The sequence below is a fragment of the Pinus tabuliformis genome, chromosome 6, assembly GCF_031772625.1.
Source record: "Pinus tabuliformis cultivar Carrire ecotype Pingquan chromosome 6, CPIR1, whole genome shotgun sequence".
Classification (NCBI taxonomy): Eukaryota; Viridiplantae; Streptophyta; class Pinopsida; order Pinales; family Pinaceae; genus Pinus; species Pinus tabuliformis.
The window spans coordinates 1,841,099,995-1,841,122,373 of NC_142292.1; the positions used below are offsets into that span (position 1 = coordinate 1,841,099,995).

Below are 22,379 nucleotides of genomic sequence, written 5' to 3' on the forward strand. Positions count from 1 at the left end.
GAATCTTCTGAAGAGACTGTTTGTCTTGCTCATAAAGAAAAGCATCATGCTCAAGATTCTACAAGAGGAAGAGGTGGACGAAGAGGAAGAGGAAGATACTTCAGAGGCAGGGGGGCAGACATTCTCAAGGAGAAAAGGTAGACTTACATTGCATTCGCTGCAAACGAAATGGATCACATGATGCTTCTACATGCAAGCTACCATGGGACAAAATTGAGCAGAAAAGAAACCAGCAGAAAGGTAAAACTGATGATACAGACAATGGTAAAGCACCTGAATCCGCTCACTATATTGAGGCACAATGTAACATTGGAGTAAATGAAGATTTGTTTAATGCTTCACTTGCTTCTTCGAAAAATGATTGGTTGCTTAATTCAGGAGCAACCTTTCATATGACTCATAGAAAAGATTTTTTTGAAGATTTCACTGACAATGTTGATGGAGCAGTATACTTTGCAGATCAGTCAAAAATCAAGCCATTAGGGATTGGCACAATCAGGCTTAAACTGCCTGGTCTTCCAGACTTTCTTCTGGATCATGTTCTATATCTCCCACAGCTCAAGAGAAACTTGCTCTCCTTGGTCCACATCCGCCAACAAGGTCACTCCATTCATATGTTTGATGGCAAGCTTGAGGTAAGAAAAGCATCTGACCACTCACTTGTCACGAGGGGAATAGAAGAAGAAAGGCTTCTCAACTGCAAGGAACCTCTGCTCATGCACAACATTTCTCATATATTTCTCATCACGAAGAAGGTACACTTCCATCAAATTTATTATGGCATGCTAGATTTGGACATTTAAACTATGACAGTCTCCGCTTATTGAAGAAAAATGGTGTTGCTGGTTTGCCTACAATTCCTAGGAAACATAAGCAATGTGATGCTTGCATTCTAGGAAAGCATAGCAAACAGTCTTTTCATGATTCACATTCAAGAGCACATAGGAAGCTTGAACTCATTCATTCAGATTTATGTGGTCCAATGCCTGTTCCTTCTGCAAATGGAAATAAATATATCATGACATTTATTGATGATTACACCAGAATGTGTTGGGTTTATTTATTGAAGAACAAATCTGATGCTTTTCAAACATTCAAGAATTTTCATAAATGGATTGAAAATGATGCACAATCTCATATTAGGTCTATTCGCACTGATAATGGAAAAGAATATACATCAAATGAATTTGAACACTATCTTCACCAACATGGGATTAAACATCAAACAACTATGCCTTATAATCCCCAACAGAATGGTGTAGCTGAAAGAATGAATAGAACAATCTTGAATATGGTACGATCCATGCTCTTTTTCAAAAATGTAAAGATAATGTTTTGGGCTGATGCTGTTCTATGTGCTGCATATATAAAGAATAGATGTCCATCTAATGCTATAAGAAACAAGACTCCCTATGAATTGTGGTATGGACATGTTCCTTCGGTAAAACATCTCAGGATCTTTGGTTCCACCTGTTATTCTTTGATACCAAAGGTACATAGAAACAAACTTGGTGCTAGAAGTCGTAAGTGTATCTTCCTGGGGTATTCAAACACCTCTAAAGCATACCGCCTCTATGATGAAGTAAATAAAAAGTTTGTTGTATCTAGAGATGTCATTTTCTTGAATCATCCAAATCTGACAATGTTGTTGAGCGGCAACTTGATCGCTTGGATAGATTCACAAAAACGAAATCATTTCAAGAATTTGATAATCAGATTCCACATCTTGAAGGGGGGATTCCTATACTAGATCAACATGTGGAATCTTCTTTTGAAGAACAATCTCCCCTGCATGAAACTCCAACAACGGATGATGCTTTAAGTGATGTAATTGATAGAATTGGGAGACTCAATCTTGATTCAGTCCCAACTCAATCAATAGAGCAGCTTGGACCATCTCAGAAAGGTCCCCCAAAGTGGCTGACAAAGACACGTGAAAGTGTTCATCCTGATGAAATTGGAAAAACAGGAACCAGAAATTCAAACCGATAAAATGGAGGTGATGTAGATGACTCTAATTCACTTGTTGATATGGATGTTACTTATGATTGTGAATTGAACTTGTCTACAGATTTTGAGCCAACTTTCTTCAAATAAGCTGTTTTTCATGATGAATGGAAAGAAGCGATGAAAAAGGAGTATGATGCCCTCATAAAGAATGGCACTTGGAAGCTGGTTGATCCTCCATTTGGAACCAAACCAATTGGCTGCAAGTGGGTCTACAAGAACAAATACAAAGCTGATGGCTCACTTGACAAGCACAAAGCTAGGCTTGTGGCAAAAGGCTTTGCACAGAAGGAAGGGGTCGATTATGAGGAAACTTTTGCTCCCACAACAAAATGGGCCACCATCCAGACACTCTTTGCACTCGCTACTCAGAACGGTTGGAAAGTCCATCAAATGGATGTAAAAACTGCATTCTTGAATGGAGATCTAAAAGAGAATTTTTTTATGTCCCAGCCTGAAGGATTTGATGTGAAAGGACATGAACATAAAGTATGCAAACTTGTGAAGTCCTTGTATGGCCTCAAACAAGCACCACGAGCCTGGTATGAAAAACTAACTAAGCATCTTCTGAAACTCAACTTCAATGATTTTGATCTTGATGATGCAACTTTATTTGTCAAGAAAGTTGGCAAAACAGTTGTATATCTTGTGGTATATGTAGATGATCTTTTAATGACAGGGAACAATGAAAGCTATATTGCATCCATAAAGAAAGAATTAGGAAAAAGTTTTGAAATGACTGATTTGGGCTATGTTCATTACTATCTTGGCATTGAAGTAACCCAACATCCAAAATCCATATTTCTTTCTCAAAAGAAATACATTAGAGATTTGTTAAACAGATTTGGCATGACAGAGTGCAATCCTCTTTCTACTCCAATGGAACAAAACTTAAAGCTCACATCTATTGAAGGATGCAACAAGGTATAGACAGCTTGTAGGAAGTCTCATCTACCTCACTACTACTAGACCAGACATTTCATTTACTGTTGGAATCCTCTCCAGGTTCATGCAAAAGCCTTGTGAGGGACATTGGTCTGTTGCAAAAAGAGTTCTAAGGTACTTGAAGGGAACTCAAGACCTTGGAATCAAGTATACACAGGTGGATGACTTCAGCTTGATTGGATACTCTGATTCAGACTTCGATGGAGACAAAGAAACTGGAGTATCTACTTCAGGATATGTTATGAGTCTTGGATCAGGAGCTGTCTCTTGGAGATCACGGAAACAATCAGTTCCAGCAGATTCCACAACAGAAGCAGAATATGTGGCAGCAGCTGAAGCAACGAAAGAAATTGTGTGGCTCAGGAAAATTCTTGAAGATTTACAGGTAAAACAAGTACAATCAACTCCACTCATGATTGACAACACCTCTGCAATAAAGTTGGCCAAGAACCCAAAGTTCCATGATCGTACAAAGCACATCAATACTAAATATCATCTGATTCGACATCATGTTGAGGCCAAAACAATCCATCTCCATCATTGTTCCACAAATGAGCAAATTGCAGACATCTTCACCAAAGCGCTTGGAAGAGAAAAGCTTGAAAGATTCAGAATGATGCTTGCACTCACCAACATCCCTTCAGATTAAGGGGGGGAATGTTGACACCTAATCCTCTGCGATTGGGTGAATTTGGAATGTGAACAGTCATCAAGAAGATGAACTGATCAGTCACATTCATGTATATAACAATAGCTACCTAATGAAATAAACGAATCAGTTTTTTTGCCTAATGGAGTCACTGCCTGGCCTGACAGAGACCCTTCATAATAAAACACCATGTAGACATTGCTTTCTTGGGTTATAACATTAGCAATTAGATGCTACGAAATTGTTAACAATACCAAAGTTTTTGTTGAGAAATACCTATTTTGATTTTCAAATTTTGAAACTCCTTATTGATAAACTATTTTCTATTCTTTTCCCTATTTAATTATTAAACAAATTAGCAACCAAAAATCATAGACTTCTTTCCAATATTTATCAATATGATCAATATATATTTAATCTATTTATAATTCCACTCATACCAACCAATTAAACACAGACCAAGCACTGTTTTCACATAACCCACACAATTACAAGTATGATAAAAGGCCATTAATTATCGCAAATTTAGGTAACATTACCTTAAATTACCCACACCAATATCGCCCTCAACAACCCATGGAAACCCACACTGTACATAAAATTTCCACAATTCACTTTATACACTTTCCAAAGTCCGCTGCTCTTAGAAATCTCACCCCTTAAACCACTAGAACACCGAAAAAAAAGGACCTGCTGAATACAAAACAAACCGAGCGAAAGAACTACACAAATTCAGCGTGGATCGTCTCGGGTCAGCGGATCCACGATGAGCAACTAGAGTTCGATCCACAGCAGCTCCCGGAATCGAACAGCAGCTCCCAGAATTCATAAACCAGCAGATCCAGACTCGAACGTAGGACCTCCTTGGCCCCTGATCGATTCGCAAAGCTGAGCTCAGAGGGCCTTCAACAATGGCGGACTTCCTAGAGATGGAAAGTAGGGATAGCATACGGATGACATGGAACGTGTGGCCGAGCTCCAAGATCGAAGCTAGCAAATGCGTAATTCCGCTGGCGGCCGTCTACAGCCCGCTCCGCACGGCGCCGGAAATGCCCGTCCTGCCCTACCCTCCTCTCCGCTGCAAATCCTGTCTCTGCATTCTAAACCCTTACAGTCGCGTGGATTACACGGCCAAGATCTGGCTATGCCCCTTTTGTTACCAGCGGAACCATTTTCCCCAGCATTACGCCATGATCAACGAGAGCAATGTGCCTGCCGAGCTTTTTCAGCAGTATACGACCATCGAGTACGCAATTTCCGGTGAACGGGCTTCGAACCCGAACCCTGTCTTTCTGTTCGTGCTGGACACGTGCGTGATCGAAGAGGAATTGGGGTACGTGAAATCGGCCCTGCGCCAGGCCATAACTCTGCTGCCGGAGAATGCTCTGGTGGGGCTGATTACATTCGGGACGCAGGTTCATGTGCACGAATTGGGGTTTGCAGATCTGTTCAAAACTTACGTTTTCAGGGGTTCCAAGGAGATTTCTAAAGAGCAGATTTTGGATCAGCTGGGGCTTACGGGGCCTCGGCCTGGATTTCCAAAGGGAACGACCGTCGGTGGGATGCCAGGTGGAGGGGGTTTGAATGGTGTTACTGCTGGGGGAATTAATCGATTCTTGCTTGCGGCGTCGGACTGTGAATACACGTTGAATTCTGTATGTACCTGTGGTCCTTTGAGTGTTTTTGCTTTTGATCTCTCATGCAGCTTGTTTGAATTGGGTTTCATTTCGTTCATTTTCGGAAACCCGATACTTCGTGCTTGAAAGTGAACATGTCAAGCCATCGTTACATCAATCATTACATCAAAATAGTCTTTCGCTAACCTACCCATGCAAATAAAGCAAATGCACGAGATCTAATTCCGATTTCTAGCTTTTTTCAATTTTTTCTTAATGCAGTTAGACGACTGTGCCCCTTTTAGTGTTTTGTTTTGATCTCTGAGGGAGTAGCCGGAATCGCTTATCCAGATAGCAGATCAACCTCTTTTCTTTTGGAGTTTGGCCTATGCTTATATTTCATGAAAACCATACCGATCTTGGAAATCTTATAACGGAGCTGTTCAATTGCAGAAACAAGATGTTGAAAATTCAATATCATTCGTCCAATTCTCTGATTAAAATTCTAAATCAAGTTTTGATTTTCAACTTTGATTCTAAGAGAAGAGGTCTTATAGACCGGGTTAGGTGGCAAAGGGCTGAAAAGTAAACATAAAAACCTATACTTATATTCCTTTAAAACCATGCCAATCTAAGATACTTAACAACTGAGCTTTCGAACTGCAGAAACAAGATGCCAAGAACATATCCCATGAAAAACATACCAAATTAAGACACTTAATAACTGAGGTGTTCAACTGCAAAAACAAGGTGCCAAGAACCCAACATCATTCGACAAATTCTGTGGCTAAATTCTAAAATTCTAAACCAAAATTTGATTTTCAACTTTGATTCTAAGAGAAGAGGTCTTGTAGACCAGGTAGGTCTCAAAGGACTTTACAAGCAAACATAAGCATAAACATTATTGGAAATAATTCTGAAGCTTATTTTCCTTCCAATGAAAACTTTGTGGGAAACCCAAGAGGTGGCTCCTTACATTTGTCGAGGGCATCCATCCATATAGCAGAGCAATTTCTCTTTTCTTTTGGAGTTGAGGCTATACTTATATTCCATGAAAACCATACTGATCCAAGTAATTTCATAAATCAGCTCCTTTCTGCAGAGACAAGATGTCACAAACCGTCATCATTTATCAAATTCTCAGATTAAATTCTATATCAATTTTGTTTTTCAACTTTGATTTTAAGAGAAGAGGTCTCATAGACTGGGTAGGTCTCCAAGGACTTTAAAAACAAACATAACCATAAACATAATTTAAAAAACCGGAAGTTGTATTTCTAGAGGGATACAATTGCCATGCCATCAAAATATACATGTCAAGGCATTGTTACATCACAATAGATTTCCCTGAACCCATCTATGCAAGTAGTGCAAGTGCATGCCATTTAGATTCCTCATCTAGCTTTTCATAATTTTTAAAGTCAATCACAATGAATGGAGCAGTCAATAAACATAGAGTTTGAAATAGATAAGTGGGGTGTGTTTGGTTTCAGTACAATTAGAATCATCATTTTTGATTGCAAATGTATTCTGAGTTATTCAGGTATCTGTGCCTGCTTTGCTGTTTTGCTTTTGATCTTTGATTGAGTTGTTTGAGTTGACTATTTTGTGTATTTCCCCCAACCTACCAATGCAGGTGGGAAAAGTGCATGAGATGTAGTTCCCACAATTGTTACGAGACTCTTCCAAGTTTGAGTCAACCTTCAAGCTTGGCTTTACTCTTTGAGGAAATCAAAATTCAGTTCACCCAAGTCAGAACCCAACCTGAATAATACTTGCAATTTTCACTTTCAAAGATGATTAAGACATGCAAGTCAAACATGAATCAGATGGACTCAACGTGTCTTCTCAGTGGTCTGTTTAAAAAACACAAAATTAATTTTGTTTGTTTTTATTACACGATTCCGCAGAGGACAACCAACAGGCCTGTCAACTGTCCAGATTCCATGGCATTTTATAGTATGTAGTAAAAACATACTATACTATATAGAAACAAGTTATTGAAATATATACTATATAGACATTATAACCTTTCATATTAATGAGACATACCTGAAATTTAGTCTCATTTTTATTTTTTAATTTTAATTTCCCGTGTAACTTTGGATTCTACATTGAAAATTTCACAAACTCCTTCAGACAAATGGGATGAGCTGGTTATAAATTGCTATAGACTCCAAAATTGATAAATGTTACTTGCCAGATTTGGTTGGACTGGGTACAAGTTCAGGTTCATACTTGGTTCAGGTCCGGATCCCAAACCTTTTAGCCAGCTGAATCTCTGAATCTTTCTTAAAAAAAAGCTTAGGGAAAAAGCCTAAATAATTTGATTTAAAGGCAAATCAAGACTACTCTAGATGTCCTAGATGTTCTATCCTACTTTAACCCCGCTTTATGCTCTAGCCTCTAAACTTGAAAAATGCTATAGCGTTATTGGGATTTATGTATATCTCCTCTTTGAATTGGTAATTTTTGTGTTTTTCTGTGACTATTTGAATTTCTGAGTGATGTTTATAATGTTAAGTGTTATTTTATAACTTTCATATTTCCCAACCTTGCCCTTGATCTTCAGATCTTTATTTCAAATTCTGATATATTTGGAGTCATTTTAGACTTCTAGTACTGCCCATTGGATGCCTATGGGGTAAACCATCAGTACCTAAGTTCCCAAGCACTTAACCCCGATGGGATTAAGGGAGTTGAACCTGTGATCTCCCCAACTTGGGGGAGAGATCTCGTGTCTGGCTTATGATCACTTGAGGTAACCTTTGGGGCTCAGCAAATCCTTACTTACTTACACGCCCTTTGCTTTCGAAGCCTCTTGATGCCTATTTGTCATTTTAGAGTTCTTGTACTGGCTGGTGGATGCCTATTAGTCTATAGTATATTTGTACCGGCTATAAGTGACCTGAGGCATTGGAATGCACTTTTTGTTTTTGAATATAGAGAGAAGGTTGATCAACTTCTATACTTAAGTGAACAAGAACTTGAATCATATGAGGTCATTACTTTTCAATTTTGATGTCTGTTCCAACATAGAAAGCCCAAGAGACCTCTCTGGTGCTGAAATTAATTTTATCTTTTCCAAATCTAGTTGGTTTATATGGTGCTCACATTTTCACATTTGCAGTTTGGACTCTGGAGACTATGCTCTGATTCATGTTTGGACTTCATAGAACATTCAACAGCTTATATAAGCTTTTGTATTAAAAAAATTCAAAACAATGAGATTGTGCTTTGGGGAGTGGAGATTAACATTAAAATAAGTTTTTATAGAGATTACATTTCAATCAATCTTTTCAGCAAAACCCTATGTTCTTACATGCCTTTTGTTTTGCAGCTTCTTGATGAATTACAGAGGGATCAATGGCCAGTAGGAGCTAATAGTAGAGCTATGCGCTGTACTGGCATGGCTTTAAGTGTTGCAGCAGGTTTACTTGGTGCTTGTGTGCCGGGAACTGGAGCTCGGATTCTAGCTCTTGTTGGTGGTCCATGTACGGAGGGTCCAGGGATGGTAAGATAATTGCACAGAAGCTTTTATCCAACCTGTTCAGCAACTTACATGTGGCACTATACATTGTGTTCTCTTGCATGCTGTGTAAACAGGCGTTTTAATCTTTTATCAAGCATGTCTACTTTGGCGCTTTAGTAATGTATTCTCTGCAGTCTCTTGTGAACAACATAGGTGATTTCAAGAGTTTCTTATATTCAGTGAATTTCTGTTAGGATATATAATGTTTTTCAACTGATGAAACAACTAAGAACATTTTCTTTATTGAATCTAGCCATTGAAGTTTTTGTTTTTTCCCCAGGAAATTCTTGCAGGGAAACCCAAGGGATGCTTCTCACATCTGTGGATTGTATCCCTAGTAGATCTGACTGTGTAGACTGGTGTGTCTAACCCAGGGGATTTGAACTGGGCATCTCCTGGCATGCAACTAGTCAAATGCCCAGTAACATTGGTGACAATCAGTTGAGCTAACCCCATGTGCTAGCCAATGAAATTATTTATGAGAGATCTAGAAAATAGTGAAGTGTACAAGGCAGCTGAAATTTTGTTGGGAACATCTAAGATGTTGCAAGATATAGATAAGTCTGTAAGCAAAAAGCTCTAAGATAATAACAGGGTTCCTGAATATGTGTTACGATGGATTGGGGTGGATATTTCAATCTTAGACTTGATTATGAGTAGGAATAATGGGATAGAGAAACTGGCCACCTTAAAGGAGTCTCCATAAACAGCATATGTAATATTTTGGGTCTTCATTTGACATTGTGCGTGTGCACGTGTGTCACTGTGATCGTGTGGTGTGCGTGCTCCTTTTCACTGTTTCCAGAAATTTGAAAGTGCCATTTTCAAAATCTGTATTGTTGTAAATTTTGTTGTTTCTTGTGATGTAGACAAGTAGAAATAATATCTATATCCTGAATGTCAAAGAATGATTGTGTTTCTGTGGCCTGTTTTTTTCTCTGTTATGGCAAGATATTTAAGACATTCAATTGGTTGCAGATTGTGTCCAAGGATCTATCTGAGCCCGTCCGTTCCCACAAAGACCTAGACAAAGATGCAGCTCCACATTATCACAAAGCTATCAAATTTTATGACAGCCTTGCAAAACAACTTGTCAACCAGGGTCATGTCCTGGATCTTTTTGCTTGTGCGTTGACCAGGTTCGTAGTGTCACATTTTGTAAGTTCCTTTACACTTCATTTCAATTCACGATGAAGCTTGTTCATGATTATGATCTGGTTTTCTGTATGTGTTTTTTCCTCTATTTGATTGTAAGTTTGAACATGCTTTTAAACATTGAAACTTTTTTTGTTTTTATAGTATTGAAATATATCATATTTCATGAATTAAAGTTTCATGTGAATAAATGACATTGTTACAATCATAGCTTAATATTTTCAGAACCTTTAACCTAAGTCACATGGTTCACCGAACCTTAACCTTTAGGTTTGGAATTTGGTGAACCCAAAAAAAATCGAGGTTCATTTAAGTTTGCCTAACCAAAAAGTCTAACCTAATAATGGACCTGAATGAATTTGAATCTCAAGCTGAATTCGAACCCCAAGGCGAATTGAATGAATTTTTTTGTTTTAGGCAATATGGTAAGTTTAATTTAGGGTTTGTTTTTTAATTACAAAAATGAAGCGTATGTCAGATTTTTGCACCATTACATCATATTTTGACTTGGTGGCATGCATTCTTCCTGTTTCGACACTTCCGTATCCCTCGCTTATCATTAATCTGCAAGTCTGTAAGCTATCCAAGCTTTAGCATCCAGATTCCACTCAAGAATCTTTTGTTGTCTCCCTCCAGAGTCTGTCACCTCCTATACAGTGTACACTCAGCATTGTATAGACCCTTGCTCCATCTGGTGCATCCTTTGCTTCCCTCATTAAGCACTGCATATACTATATAGTAAACCCTTGCTCCCTCTATAGCTACTTCTGCATAGTGTACACTTGTTCAAGCATTCTTGCTGTTTCGACGCTTGCATATCCCTCTATTAATTTTAGGTATGTTCTATGCTTAGAGCAATTTTATTTCAATTTTCAGAGTTAGCTCAATATCTTTTCCAGATTAGCAATCAAATCAGCATTAAAGTAAACTGCAGATAGAACATAAACATAAATCGCAGAGGACAAGACAAGACAAGTGGACACAAGATGTGGCGCTAGCCAAGAATAAACCCCAATGCGGGGAAACCCTTGATCAATTCTTATATGTTCTTCAATAGTTCAGCAGAGAGAGAGAGAGAGAGAGAGAAAGTACATTTACAACAGAAGTCAACACTTTGACTTATCTAGATAAGAGCATAGATCATCTCTAAGAAAATGATACATGAGATCCGCTGAAGACATGCTGCTTCAACTGATTCTCCAAGGTGACTCTTTCACCTATCATTGGGCTGCATCTTGTCATCACGCTGCACCTCACCGTGCTGCACCATGCTGCACCCATCATCACAATGCTGGACCTTATGACCATGCTGTACACATCATATTGCTGCACTTGTCACTGTGTTGCTCCCAATCACTGAGATTGTCTCATCACTGTGCTGCTCCCATCACTGAACTGCACCCAATTACTAAGCTGCTCTCATCAATGAGTTGCACCCAATGCTGCACACATCATGCTACATCCATCAGTGCATCCAATATGCTGCAACCATTTACACTCACCAGTCTTAGCTGCTTGCTATGGCTTACAGCCTAGCAAAGCAGCTAGACTCCTTCAACAGGTCCAAGTGTAGTCAATTAACAGTCACAAAATCTCCCCAGATTTGTCTGCAATTGTCCTCTAAGGGAAGGCTGTTGAGTTATGGTATGTTCTATGATTATAACAGTTTACTTCTTTTTCTTATTATATTCCACAGATTAGCAATCACATGTACATAAGGTAAAGTGCAGATAGAACATTAAACGATTGACAGAAAACAAGCCAAGACAAGAGACACAAGATGCGGCGGCTAGTTAGGGACAAACCCCACAATGTGTGGGGAAACCCTTTGATCAAATCTTCTTTTATCTTCAATAATTCAGCAGAGAGAAATAGTACAATAAATCTGATTTATATCAGCAGTAGCAAACCCTAGATCAGCAACATCAACATTAGCGGCTTCATCATCAAACTAGGGCAGATGATATCTCACAAATCGACCGTCGAGTCGGCTTGATTCCACCACGAAAAGTTGCGGCTTCTAGAGGAGGTTCAGATGAACCTACAACGCAGTTTAAATGAGGAGATCTTCTAGTCCACGCAGGTCAAACTTTACTTCTGCAGTTGCAGCTTCAGTTTCAGCAACTTCCTTCAAACTAGGGCAGTCGATATCTTGCAAACCATTTGTCGGATTGACTTGATTCCACCACCAAAAGTTGCGGCTTCCAGAGGAGGTTCAGATGAACCTATAACGCAGTTCAGATGAGGAGATCTTCTAGTCCACACAGGTCAAACTTTACTTTTGCAGTTGCAGCTTCAGTTTCAGCAACTTCCTTCAAACTAGGGCAGTCGATATCTTGCAAATCGTTCGTCGGATTGACTTGATTCCACCACCAAAAGTTGCGGCTTTCAGAGGAGGTTCAGATGAACCTGCAATGCAGTTCAGATGAGGAGATATTCTAGTCCACGCAGGTCAAACTTTACTTCTGCAGTTGCAACTTCAGTTTCAGCAGCTTCCGGCTTCACATGTGTGAGGGAGAGACCCTTTTCTACGCAGTAGAGAAAAGACTCTTTTCTGCGCAGTAGAGAGAGAGATGTGATGAGATGAGTGAGTGCAAATGAGGAAAATTCCTCTTGTATTTATACACAACTGATGGTGTTTGAATAGATACGACTGTTGGGCTTTTGAGCCTACATGAGTTGTAGGTCGGCTTGATAATAATTCCATAATCAAAATAAATTCATATCTCCATGAATACTTATTGGAATCAGATGATCTTTATATCAATCCTACACCTCTCGACGAGAGGAATTTAATAAAAATATTATCAGCCATGAATAAGATGACCCACATGAAGTTTGGCCCTAGTTTCCAATTTTAACAAAGGCTGTCTCTGCCTTCGACAAGAGACAACCTGTATTTTTTAATTTTTGATACATATATGTCAACAAAAACATGTAGAATGACGAATTAGATATAAAAAACATAAAAAAACATAGAGTGATCATTGAACCATATCACATCAATCATCTAAAATTATAATCTTCATCAACCATGTCCACAAGTTAGTGAAATACATATTACAACTGCAACATATTGAGTCTCGTGAATCATGATTCATCAAATTCAATCTTAAAGTTTCAACTTCAAGCTTTCAAAATTGAAAATTCAATATATAACATTTATCATCATTGATCACCAAAGTTGTACTTGTAAGCTAAGTTTAACCATCACAAGAAGTAATATCTTAGATATTTCCAAGTCCTAACTTCTAAATGTTAACATGAAATGAAATGTTATAAAATGAAACATGAATAATGAAATGAAATTAAACAACTTAGTCTTTCACGAAGCATCATATTCATAATTCACAATCATTACCAATGAGTTATAATTGCCAACTTCAAACTTCAAATTTTCATTGTCACAGTCATATATTGTTTACAAAAAATATCATTATGATATGAAAGAGTCAAGAGTCAAGAGTCAAGGTCTCAAGACTCAACAGTTATGAAAACTAATAGAAACTAGAAAAGATAAGTAAACTGTAAATCTACATGTGGTCCTTGCCACGAGAGTCTCCAAGAGTATAAGCAGGTCGTGGTGGTCTTCTAGGAGTCTCCCGCACAGACCAACGACCAGAACTAGAAGGCACATGCCCTCCACGTGAGGGTGTAGATGGAGGTGGCGACAACCTAGGAACAAGACTCGGACCTCGAGCACTACTACTGGATGGTGGAGGTGGAGGTGGCATGGCTGTTGCAGCTGCAGTTGCTTCATCTTCATCCCTTATAAGTTCCTCTTCCAGTTCTTCAAGATGCACTATACCATCCTCCAAATTGTCATCCTTTGGGTGATTGTCCCAAATTTTATATGTGGGATCCTCATAAGCTCGATCACAGTAATGACTCAACAATCTCAAGTTGTAGTGCACATAAACCAAGCTTTTTGCTCGGTTTTCATTGAGTATGTTTCTTTTCACATTGTGTATGAATCTGTAGGTGCTCCAACACCTCTCTGCAGAAGAAGTATTCACAACCTGTGAATCTGTGATAGAACTTTTTTTGCCAATTTTGGCAAAATTCCATGGCCGCCATATGTTTCCCACCATGTGAGAGAATCAAATCTGTCTCTGTCTTCCATTGCATGGAAGGTACCAAACAAACCAGTGCCACTGAAGTATTTGCCTATTTCAAGGCGCACAGCTGCACATTCCTCCATGTAAGGTATCAACTTTTCTAATGCTTGCAAATATCCACTAGTTACCTCTGCATCTAAATGGGGTTTGGTCCTAATCCTACCCGCTGGTGCAGGTTGGCCCCACTAACAGACACATCAAGAACACTTATCAATGGCTTGCCTTTTACATTTGTCCATCCATCAGATACAATGGACACCCCATGGTCAGTCCAAGAACTTGTCATTCTATTCAAAGAATGTGATATTTTTGCTTTTTCATGATCAAGTCCAACGGTTCTTGCCTTGTCATACCCAGGGCTCTTGTATCCTTTAGGGGCATCATTCATGGCAGAAACCATTTCGTGCCAATAAGGTGAGCGAAGAACATTGAATGGTATCCCACATGCATAGAGAAACCTGTAAACCTTTGAATCCACATCATTCCTACACCCCTCATCAAGGAAATCTGATATGGTTCTACGCCTTAAACCTGATGACCCTGTGCCTCCATATCCACTGCCTTGGGAGGATGCTGAAGGAGTTCTTTGTGCTTGTGATTGTGAGCTTGGTTCAAAGAAACCCTTTGATTTTTTTGATTTGTATTGGGCTTCCTCCTCTTCCCTTATGTATTTGGCTCTATCTGCTGCTGACACCGTTGGACAAGTTTTGATTCCTATTTGTTTGTCTCCATCCCATGGCCTTTTCCCACAGAGGTGTCTTCTAGCACGGGTGTATGAACCTGTGTAATCATTGTTGCAACGGGGGCAATGAAATTTAGTGGTTCCACCCCCTCTCCCTGTTTAAGCCCTGTTAACATATTTCCACAATGGGGTTTGGTCTTGTTTAGTTTTTTGAGAGTCATGTTCACCCTACACCAGCTCCTCCTCACCGAGGTTTTCATCAATGCGACTCTCCAGCTTCTTCATTTTGGCCCCTTCGTTTCCTACTCTCCAGCACCATAATAACCATAAAAGGGACCAAGAAGAGGAAAATGCCAAGAAATATAGCCAGGTCCATGGTGTTTGATATTTGTAGGCTTTTGAATCTGCAAATTAATTTAATTTATTTAGATTAATTAATTTAATTTAGATTCATGATTTTTTTACTAAATATAGTTAATAAACTAAATTAAACTAACTAAATTACTACCTAACTAAATTAAACTAGCTAAACTAACTAAATTACTAAGTTATTTACCTCTTTGCAGGCTTGCTCCTTGCTCCTCGGTGCTTGCTTCTTGCTTCTCCTCACTCCTTTGCTCTTGCTCTCCAACTTCTACTCAACTCATTGAACTGATAATGAATTATTATTATTACTATTTTTTTTTGTTCCTTGAAATTTGATTTTTTTTGGCGTCCGTGTATTTTTTTTCCGCCGGATCGCTCCCGGCGCCGCCCAATTCGCTCTCGGAGCGAAAATTTAAAGCCCGGGAGCGATCACTCCCGGACCCATTGCTTCGATATCCTTCAATGAATCTACCCTATTTTGTGTTGTCTACTAGCATTGACCAACTTTGATCTTAAAACTCTGGCCCTACAGCTGGTCACCTTTGATGATAGTCCACATTAGCAGATGCAGATCTTAATTCACCAGTCTTAGAGCTTCACACTTTTGATGATGGCTCACATTAGTAGATGCAGATAGTCACTCGATATAGAGGAGGGAGGAGATCACAACAACAATGGCAATGGTGGTGATCTTGATGGTTTTGATTATGAGATGCAAGAGGACAGGCTATATAGAATATGACTCATCACTCATAAGATCCTTCAATGAATTTACCCTATTTTGTATTGTCTTTTGGAAATCTTGCCTATGGCATCATTGTATTTATTTTTTAATACATTTTTATGGCATTGAATTAAAAACGGTTGTTCTGACTCCTGAGTTTTTGTCCTGTTATTCTGTGTGTATGATCTTATACTTTATTGGCGATCTTATATCTAAATGTTCAAAATATTTACATCTTAATCTTAATATTTTTTTTCTGTAATTTTAATGCACACACCTACACACAATCTGAATGGGCTTAACGGTTAAGAGCATGTTCTCTTTGGAGGTCACAGGTTTGAATCTGGACAAGGGTAGGGTGTGTAGTGTGGATACCTCCATAGACTAAACAGTCAAATTGCTTCAGAGAGGGGGTGCCTTGCCCCACAAACAAGGGGTCTTATATGTTAATTTGGTGTCAGGCTGTGGACATACATTATTATTCTACAGTACTATATTCTTTTAGATTATTACTATACAGTATCATTTTCTCTCTGTCCCGTTTTTGGGGGTCTACGTATCAGTGGTGGACACTCTAATCTTCATGTCCCAGATTCAGGTGACTTAGCTTGGTATGCATGTGCTAAAGTGATCAGTTTCTGGCTTAAAAAATGTCTGCTTGATTGTTTTCCAATATTATGTTGTACTGGTTAGTACAGCGGGAAATGAGCATAATACATTAGTTCATTGCTGAAATTTTTTCTTTATGGCTGAGATGAATATTTTTGTAAGAAGTTCTCAGTACTTGTTTAATGATTGTTTTTATTAAACTTCTGCATTTCAGGTTGGGGTTGCTGAAATGAAAGTAGCAGTTGAAAGAACTGGTGGCTTGGTTGTGTTAGCAGAAAGCTTTGGTCATTCTGTGTTCAAGGACTCTTTCAAACGTATTTTTGAGGCTGGAAATCAATCCCTTGGTCTTTCGTTCAAGTAAGTACTAGTGGCAATTTCAGCTGTATATGATATCATCTACTATACATTTCTTCCTATCCTACACAGACACTTAGTTCTTTTTATAGGGACATTTTTCTCTAATGGTGACAGGTTTCTCTTTTCCCAACTTATTTTTCTTTTAGCCTCGTAAACCTTGAAGTTTCTCACCATAAGTTGTGCTCAATTCATTATGAGCAGCACAAGGATAATTGCTCACATCTTGAACATGTCCAAGTCTACTAAAATTGGCAATTATATGTTTTCCTCAACCCACCTCAAAAAAAGTTGGATCAAGCCAAACCTTCTTGGTCTAGCTGATAGTAGGGGCACCCTGCAGATCTGCAGATCTCATTTTAGTTTTCTCTCCCAAAACTGCTATTTTAAGCGGCCCCATATTTATTTTATTTCTGTGTTTTGAATCTTGACGGTTGACCCTTTATATGTAGTCTGACATCTTCTTGAATTGGGTATGTAGCTAGATCTGTAAGTATCTGTGCTTTATCTTGGTAGTTGCATCCATCAGATGTTTTCCTGACCTGACGTGGACTGTTATTTCTGGAAATTCATACATCAATATAGTGTCTGGTAGTTTTGCAGGAGTGGTTGGAGCCTGGTGATTTGCATGTACAGAGGTGGGGCAAGATGTCTTCCACTGCCCTCTGTCTATCCTATATTGTGTTTCTATTAACCTTTTTTCCCTTTTTCGTCTGGGAAGAAAGAGCTTGTGAAGGAACAATGCAACACAGTTGGTTGACCTCAAAATAGTAAGGTTGCTGGTGATCAGGTAATTGAAAAAGAAGGTGGCTGGCTGGTTAATAACTTATTCCAAGGTGTATTATAGACAGACATTTATGTATTGACTCCTATTTAATAAAACACACCTCTTTATATCTCAAGTGGTTTATAACTTTATAGTGGTACTGGAAACACTCGATGAAGCTTCGTTAGGAGTCTCCTAATGTTAAATAATGTTTATAGTTTCCCTAAGGTTGAGGATCTTAATTAGTGTTGTTGATCCACATCAGTCATCAGTTAGTAATGGAAGTCGTTAAATAACTTATTACATTAGCTATATTCACACCTGATCTCTGTTATGTTATGATCTCAGATATTTCAAATATCATTACTTTTGCAGCTGTAATCAACCATACTACTAAAAGAAACATGCTTCTCTTTTTCTTTTACAATGAATTGTTTAGCTAGTACAGACAGCCTGCAAACCAGTATTGGCAGGTACTTGTGACTTGGCAAGGGCGGAGATGTCTAGAGACAGTCTCATATGGGGTTTGAAAATTTTTACAGCTGGAATCCTATTGCAACCACTGGAAATTATTCTCCTAATTGTTAATTTTATTTAACAATTTATTTGCTGTTTGCTACGACAAATACTGAATAAGTCACACTGCAACCTTCACAAATAAAACTGCGGAAAAAATAATAGCGCTGGAAACTGAGAAAACACTAGCGCACACAAAATTTAGACTGCTGTTTTTGGACAAAAGTCCCTAGAAAAAGCCAATGCGGGAAACCTATTGCAACAGATGAGGGTTTTATTTTCTATGCAACAGTGAAAATCTGAGTACTATCTATGGATGCCCAACTGGCAATCCAATCAACAAGTATTTGACAAAAATAATTAGAGAGAAAATTCTTTCACCCCACAAGCAATCCCGACACTGGCTTCTATAGAAAACTGGCCATCCAAACCCCAATGTGAGCCCTTATGCGCTGTCCCTAACACATGTGGCTCGATACTACCTCTGAGCAAGCCGTCTAGCCTGCCTCTGTTGCTCGAAGTGACTCTCCGACTCTCTGGAAGAATTTCCTGGCCTCTGGAAACTGAATCGACCTCCTCCTCAGCTAAATCAAACTGCTTTGCGTCAGCCTCTACACAGTCTTTGCGCTGCATCTGCGTGAATCACTTCTGTCACTTGGTGCTGCTTCTCCGAATCTGGAAAATCTCCTCTGGACTCACTGTCCCTACCCCTCACTTACTGCTTTGATCTCTAGCCCCTTCGACTGCCGACTTTTGCTACTCTGGAAATTGACATGCCAAAAAATATCGAATTTCTGGTGTTCTCAAGTGTCTTCTCCAAGTGCCCATCGACTACCTCTTATAATCCACTATTGGAGCACCAACGACCAAGATTAAAACTTAATCGATGGCTAGGATCATCTTGGAATCGATCTGTGTGAGTTTCTAGATGGTTATCACCTTGATGTAATTAATACTTATCAATTAACCAGTTCTCCTAAGTTTAGACGTAGGAAACATAAAAAATTGGTTAATAATCTAATTAAGTCACTTTTTGGTGGAATATCCGGAAACGATTTTTGGCTCTAGGAGGTCTCATGTATCCTAGCCGCTCTACCAAATTTTGTGGCTAGAACACATATGATGCTACAAAAACTAACACTCCCTCTTAGCGAGAATTGTGTTCTAGTGCTGCACACCCTGCCACAACACACTGTCTCTCTATCATTTCTGTTACGTTGCTGCCCACCAAATGCTGTGCAACTCTGATGCTGCCGACACTGCCATACTGCTGCCAACTCTACATCTGCATTGCAACTTCCTCTCATCTATTGTTGCTGCAACTGCAATGTCTGCAATTGAAAAGCATCCAAAATACTGAATCATCTGTGTTGAATATGATGCATCTATCTCCCGAGTCTCTGACTGCAACCAACATTGCACTGAGGAGGGAAATGCACTGTCACAGAAGAATTTGTATTGCTGCCAACCCTGCACTAAGCCACCCGCTCTACTGTCAACATTGCATTGCCCTCCTCAGTATCTGACTGCTACTAGTCTGCAACTGTCACTCTGGTACTGACTGCATCAACCGCCACTGATCCGTCATGCTACTAAACATTGTGGGCACCTGTAGCAAGGTACTGATCTATGAGGTGGACTCCTCAAGGGCTTTGCCCAATCTCTGTGGTTCTTTGGGACTATAGTACCAAATCTCCCCACCTTACTCTTGGGGGTATATCTGTGAACATTGCGAAGTCTTCCTCCAATTTGGAGGACAACCTGTCGATCTCTGTAAAAGATTCTTGATGGTCCTACTTCTCCGACTTGTCCTTCTTCTTGAGGGGACATTGCGTGCTGTAGTGACCAAGCTCACCACATCTAAAGCACTCGACCTTTGACAGGTCATTCTTTCTTCTCTGCTCCCCCTGCCCTTGACTCCGACCCTTTGATGCGAGGTCCACATTTTCCTCCTCCTTCACCACCTTTGGTTCTTTGCTACTGTTGCCACTAATGGAGCTCTTTAACAGAGCTTGCCTCAACTTCTCCTGCTGTAGATCGACCCACATCCTGACCCAATCTAGCAACTTGTCTTTGCCTAATATACTTTGGACAAAAACTTGCCACTCCTCAGAGACACTATTTAGTGCCAACCTCACTAGCTCTGTTGGTTGAGGTGCTACCCCAATAGCTGCAAGCTGGTCCCAAACCTTCTGAATCTTGGTGAGGAAGGGATCTATGCCTTCCCCTTTTTGCATCCTGATGCATCTCAGGATCATCTTCCATTGCTCGGAAGTGCCTTGATATAGCGTGGTGAGAGCATCCCACTTCTCTTTGGCAGTATCCTTGCCAGCTGTGTGTGAGACTATATGGTCCCAGACTCCATCCAGTATCAACTGCTTCGGCCGCGCCATATCCTTCTTGTATTCCTTCAGGGATCCGCATCCTGGGGAATTGCCAGTCCATATTCATCCAACAGGAAGGACATCCCGTCCTTCTAGATGACATGGTTGGAGGAACCATCCAACCTATTCTGATCTCTCAGCCCATTTGTGGCCATCTGTAATCAAGTCGAAATTTACCTCTTTCCCTATGTGTGACTACTACTTTGCTACTCGCACTCCCTTCTGGAATGCATGGTCATGCAAGCTGCTACTGCCAATTTGCAACTAGAAATTCGAACTTCCGAGACTGTTCTGTGTGCTTTTCTCTTCTACTCGACGCTGATTCTGCTTCTGGACAACCCTCTACGTCCAACCAAGGAATCTGAACTCAACAAAAATTTGAGTTGTTGTTTCTCCCTTTGACTTTTGGAATCACAATCTTGGGCAATTCGATTTTTCAGCAACAATGCAACTGAAAGTCAAATTCTTGCCTCAACAACTCGTCTTGCCTATCAAGAAACTGCATTGCCTCAAGAATTTCAGCCTGCTGATCCCATTGAACAACAAAATTCTCATCTCCGCTTTTGTTCTTCCAGGCTGATCACTCACGCTCTGATACGATGTGAAAATTCCTACAACTGGAGTCCTATTGCAACAACTGGAAATTATTCTCCTAATTGTTAATTTTATTCAACAATTTATTTGTTGTTTGCTATGACAAATATTGAATAAATTACACTTCAACCTTCACAAATAAAACTGCGGTAAAATTCTAGTGTTGGAAATTGAGAAAGTACTAGCATACATAAAATTTACACCATTGTTTTGGACAAAAGTCCCGATAAAACCCAATGCGGGAAAACCGGTGCAATAGATGAGTGTTTTATTTTATTATGCAACAGTGAAAATCTGAGTACAATCTATGGATGCTCAACTAGCAATCCAATCAACAAGTATCTGACAGAAATAATTAGAGAGAAAATTCTCTCACCGCACAAGCAATCCCGACACTAGCTTCTACAGAGAACTGGCTGTCCAAACCCCAACTTGAGCCCTTATATGCTGCCTTTGTGTCGTCTCTTACACATGTGGCTTGATACTGCCTCTGAGCAAGCCGTTTAGCATGGCTCTGCTGCTGGAAGTGACTCTCTGACCCTCTGGAAGACTTTCCTGGCCTCTGGAAACTGAATCGACCTCCTCAGCTAAATTGAACTACTCTGCGTCAGCCTCTGCTCTGCTTTTGTGTGGATCACTTTTGTCACTTGCTGCAGCCTCTCCGGATTTGGAAAATCTCCTTCAGACTCACTGTCCCTACCCTTCACTGTTTCAATCTCTGGCTCTCCGACAGTTGGTTGCTGCTACTCTGGAAATCTATATGTCAAAAAAATCGGATTTCTGGTGTTCTCAAGTGTGTTCTCCAAGTGCCTATCGACTTCCTCTTATAATCCACTTTTGGAGCACCAAGGGCCAAGATTAAAACTTAATCGATGGCTAGGATCATCTTGGAATCGATCCGTCTGAATTTCTAGATGATTCTCACCTTGAATGAATTAATAATGATTAATTAACCAGTTTTCCTAAGTTTAGACTTAGGAAACATTAAAAAAATTGGTTAATAATCTAATTAAGTCACTTCTAGGTGGAATTTCCAGAAACGATTTATGGGTCTTGGAGATCTCATGTATTTTAGCCTCTCCACCAAATTTCGTGGCTAGAACACATCCAATGCTACAAAAACTAACTAGTCCCACTCTAGGGGGACGCTGACTCTTTGAGCCTAATTCAAGTGGTCCAATATTAATCATTCAACATGTACAAGTTCTACCCCTCTGGTTTTGAACCTGTGACCTCCAAGGAAGAGACGCATGTTCTATAGGTCTCAACCTTTAATAACCATAATTATTATATGGGGTGGTTCTGTGATCATATGGACTCAACCTTTGTTTTGTTGCCAATTATGATAAGGGGAGATATCAA

The 22,379-nt window shown here is 39.5% G+C and overlaps 1 protein-coding gene across 1 annotated transcript in view; it reads left to right on the forward strand.

Moving 5' to 3' along the window:
• Nucleotides 1-4,215: 4,215 nt before the first annotated feature.
• Nucleotides 4,216-22,379, forward strand: part of LOC149266365 (protein transport protein SEC23 E-like) — a 41,223-nt gene continuing 23,059 nt past the window's right edge. The window contains exons 1-4 of the mRNA XM_089430448.1: nt 4,216-5,256; nt 8,558-8,731; nt 9,728-9,892; nt 16,618-16,760. Of these exons, the coding sequence (XP_089286574.1) occupies nt 4,513-5,256; nt 8,558-8,731; nt 9,728-9,892; nt 16,618-16,760 (1,226 nt within the window). The 5' untranslated portion in view covers nt 4,216-4,512. The remainder of the gene's footprint in view (nt 5,257-8,557; nt 8,732-9,727; nt 9,893-16,617; nt 16,761-22,379) is intronic.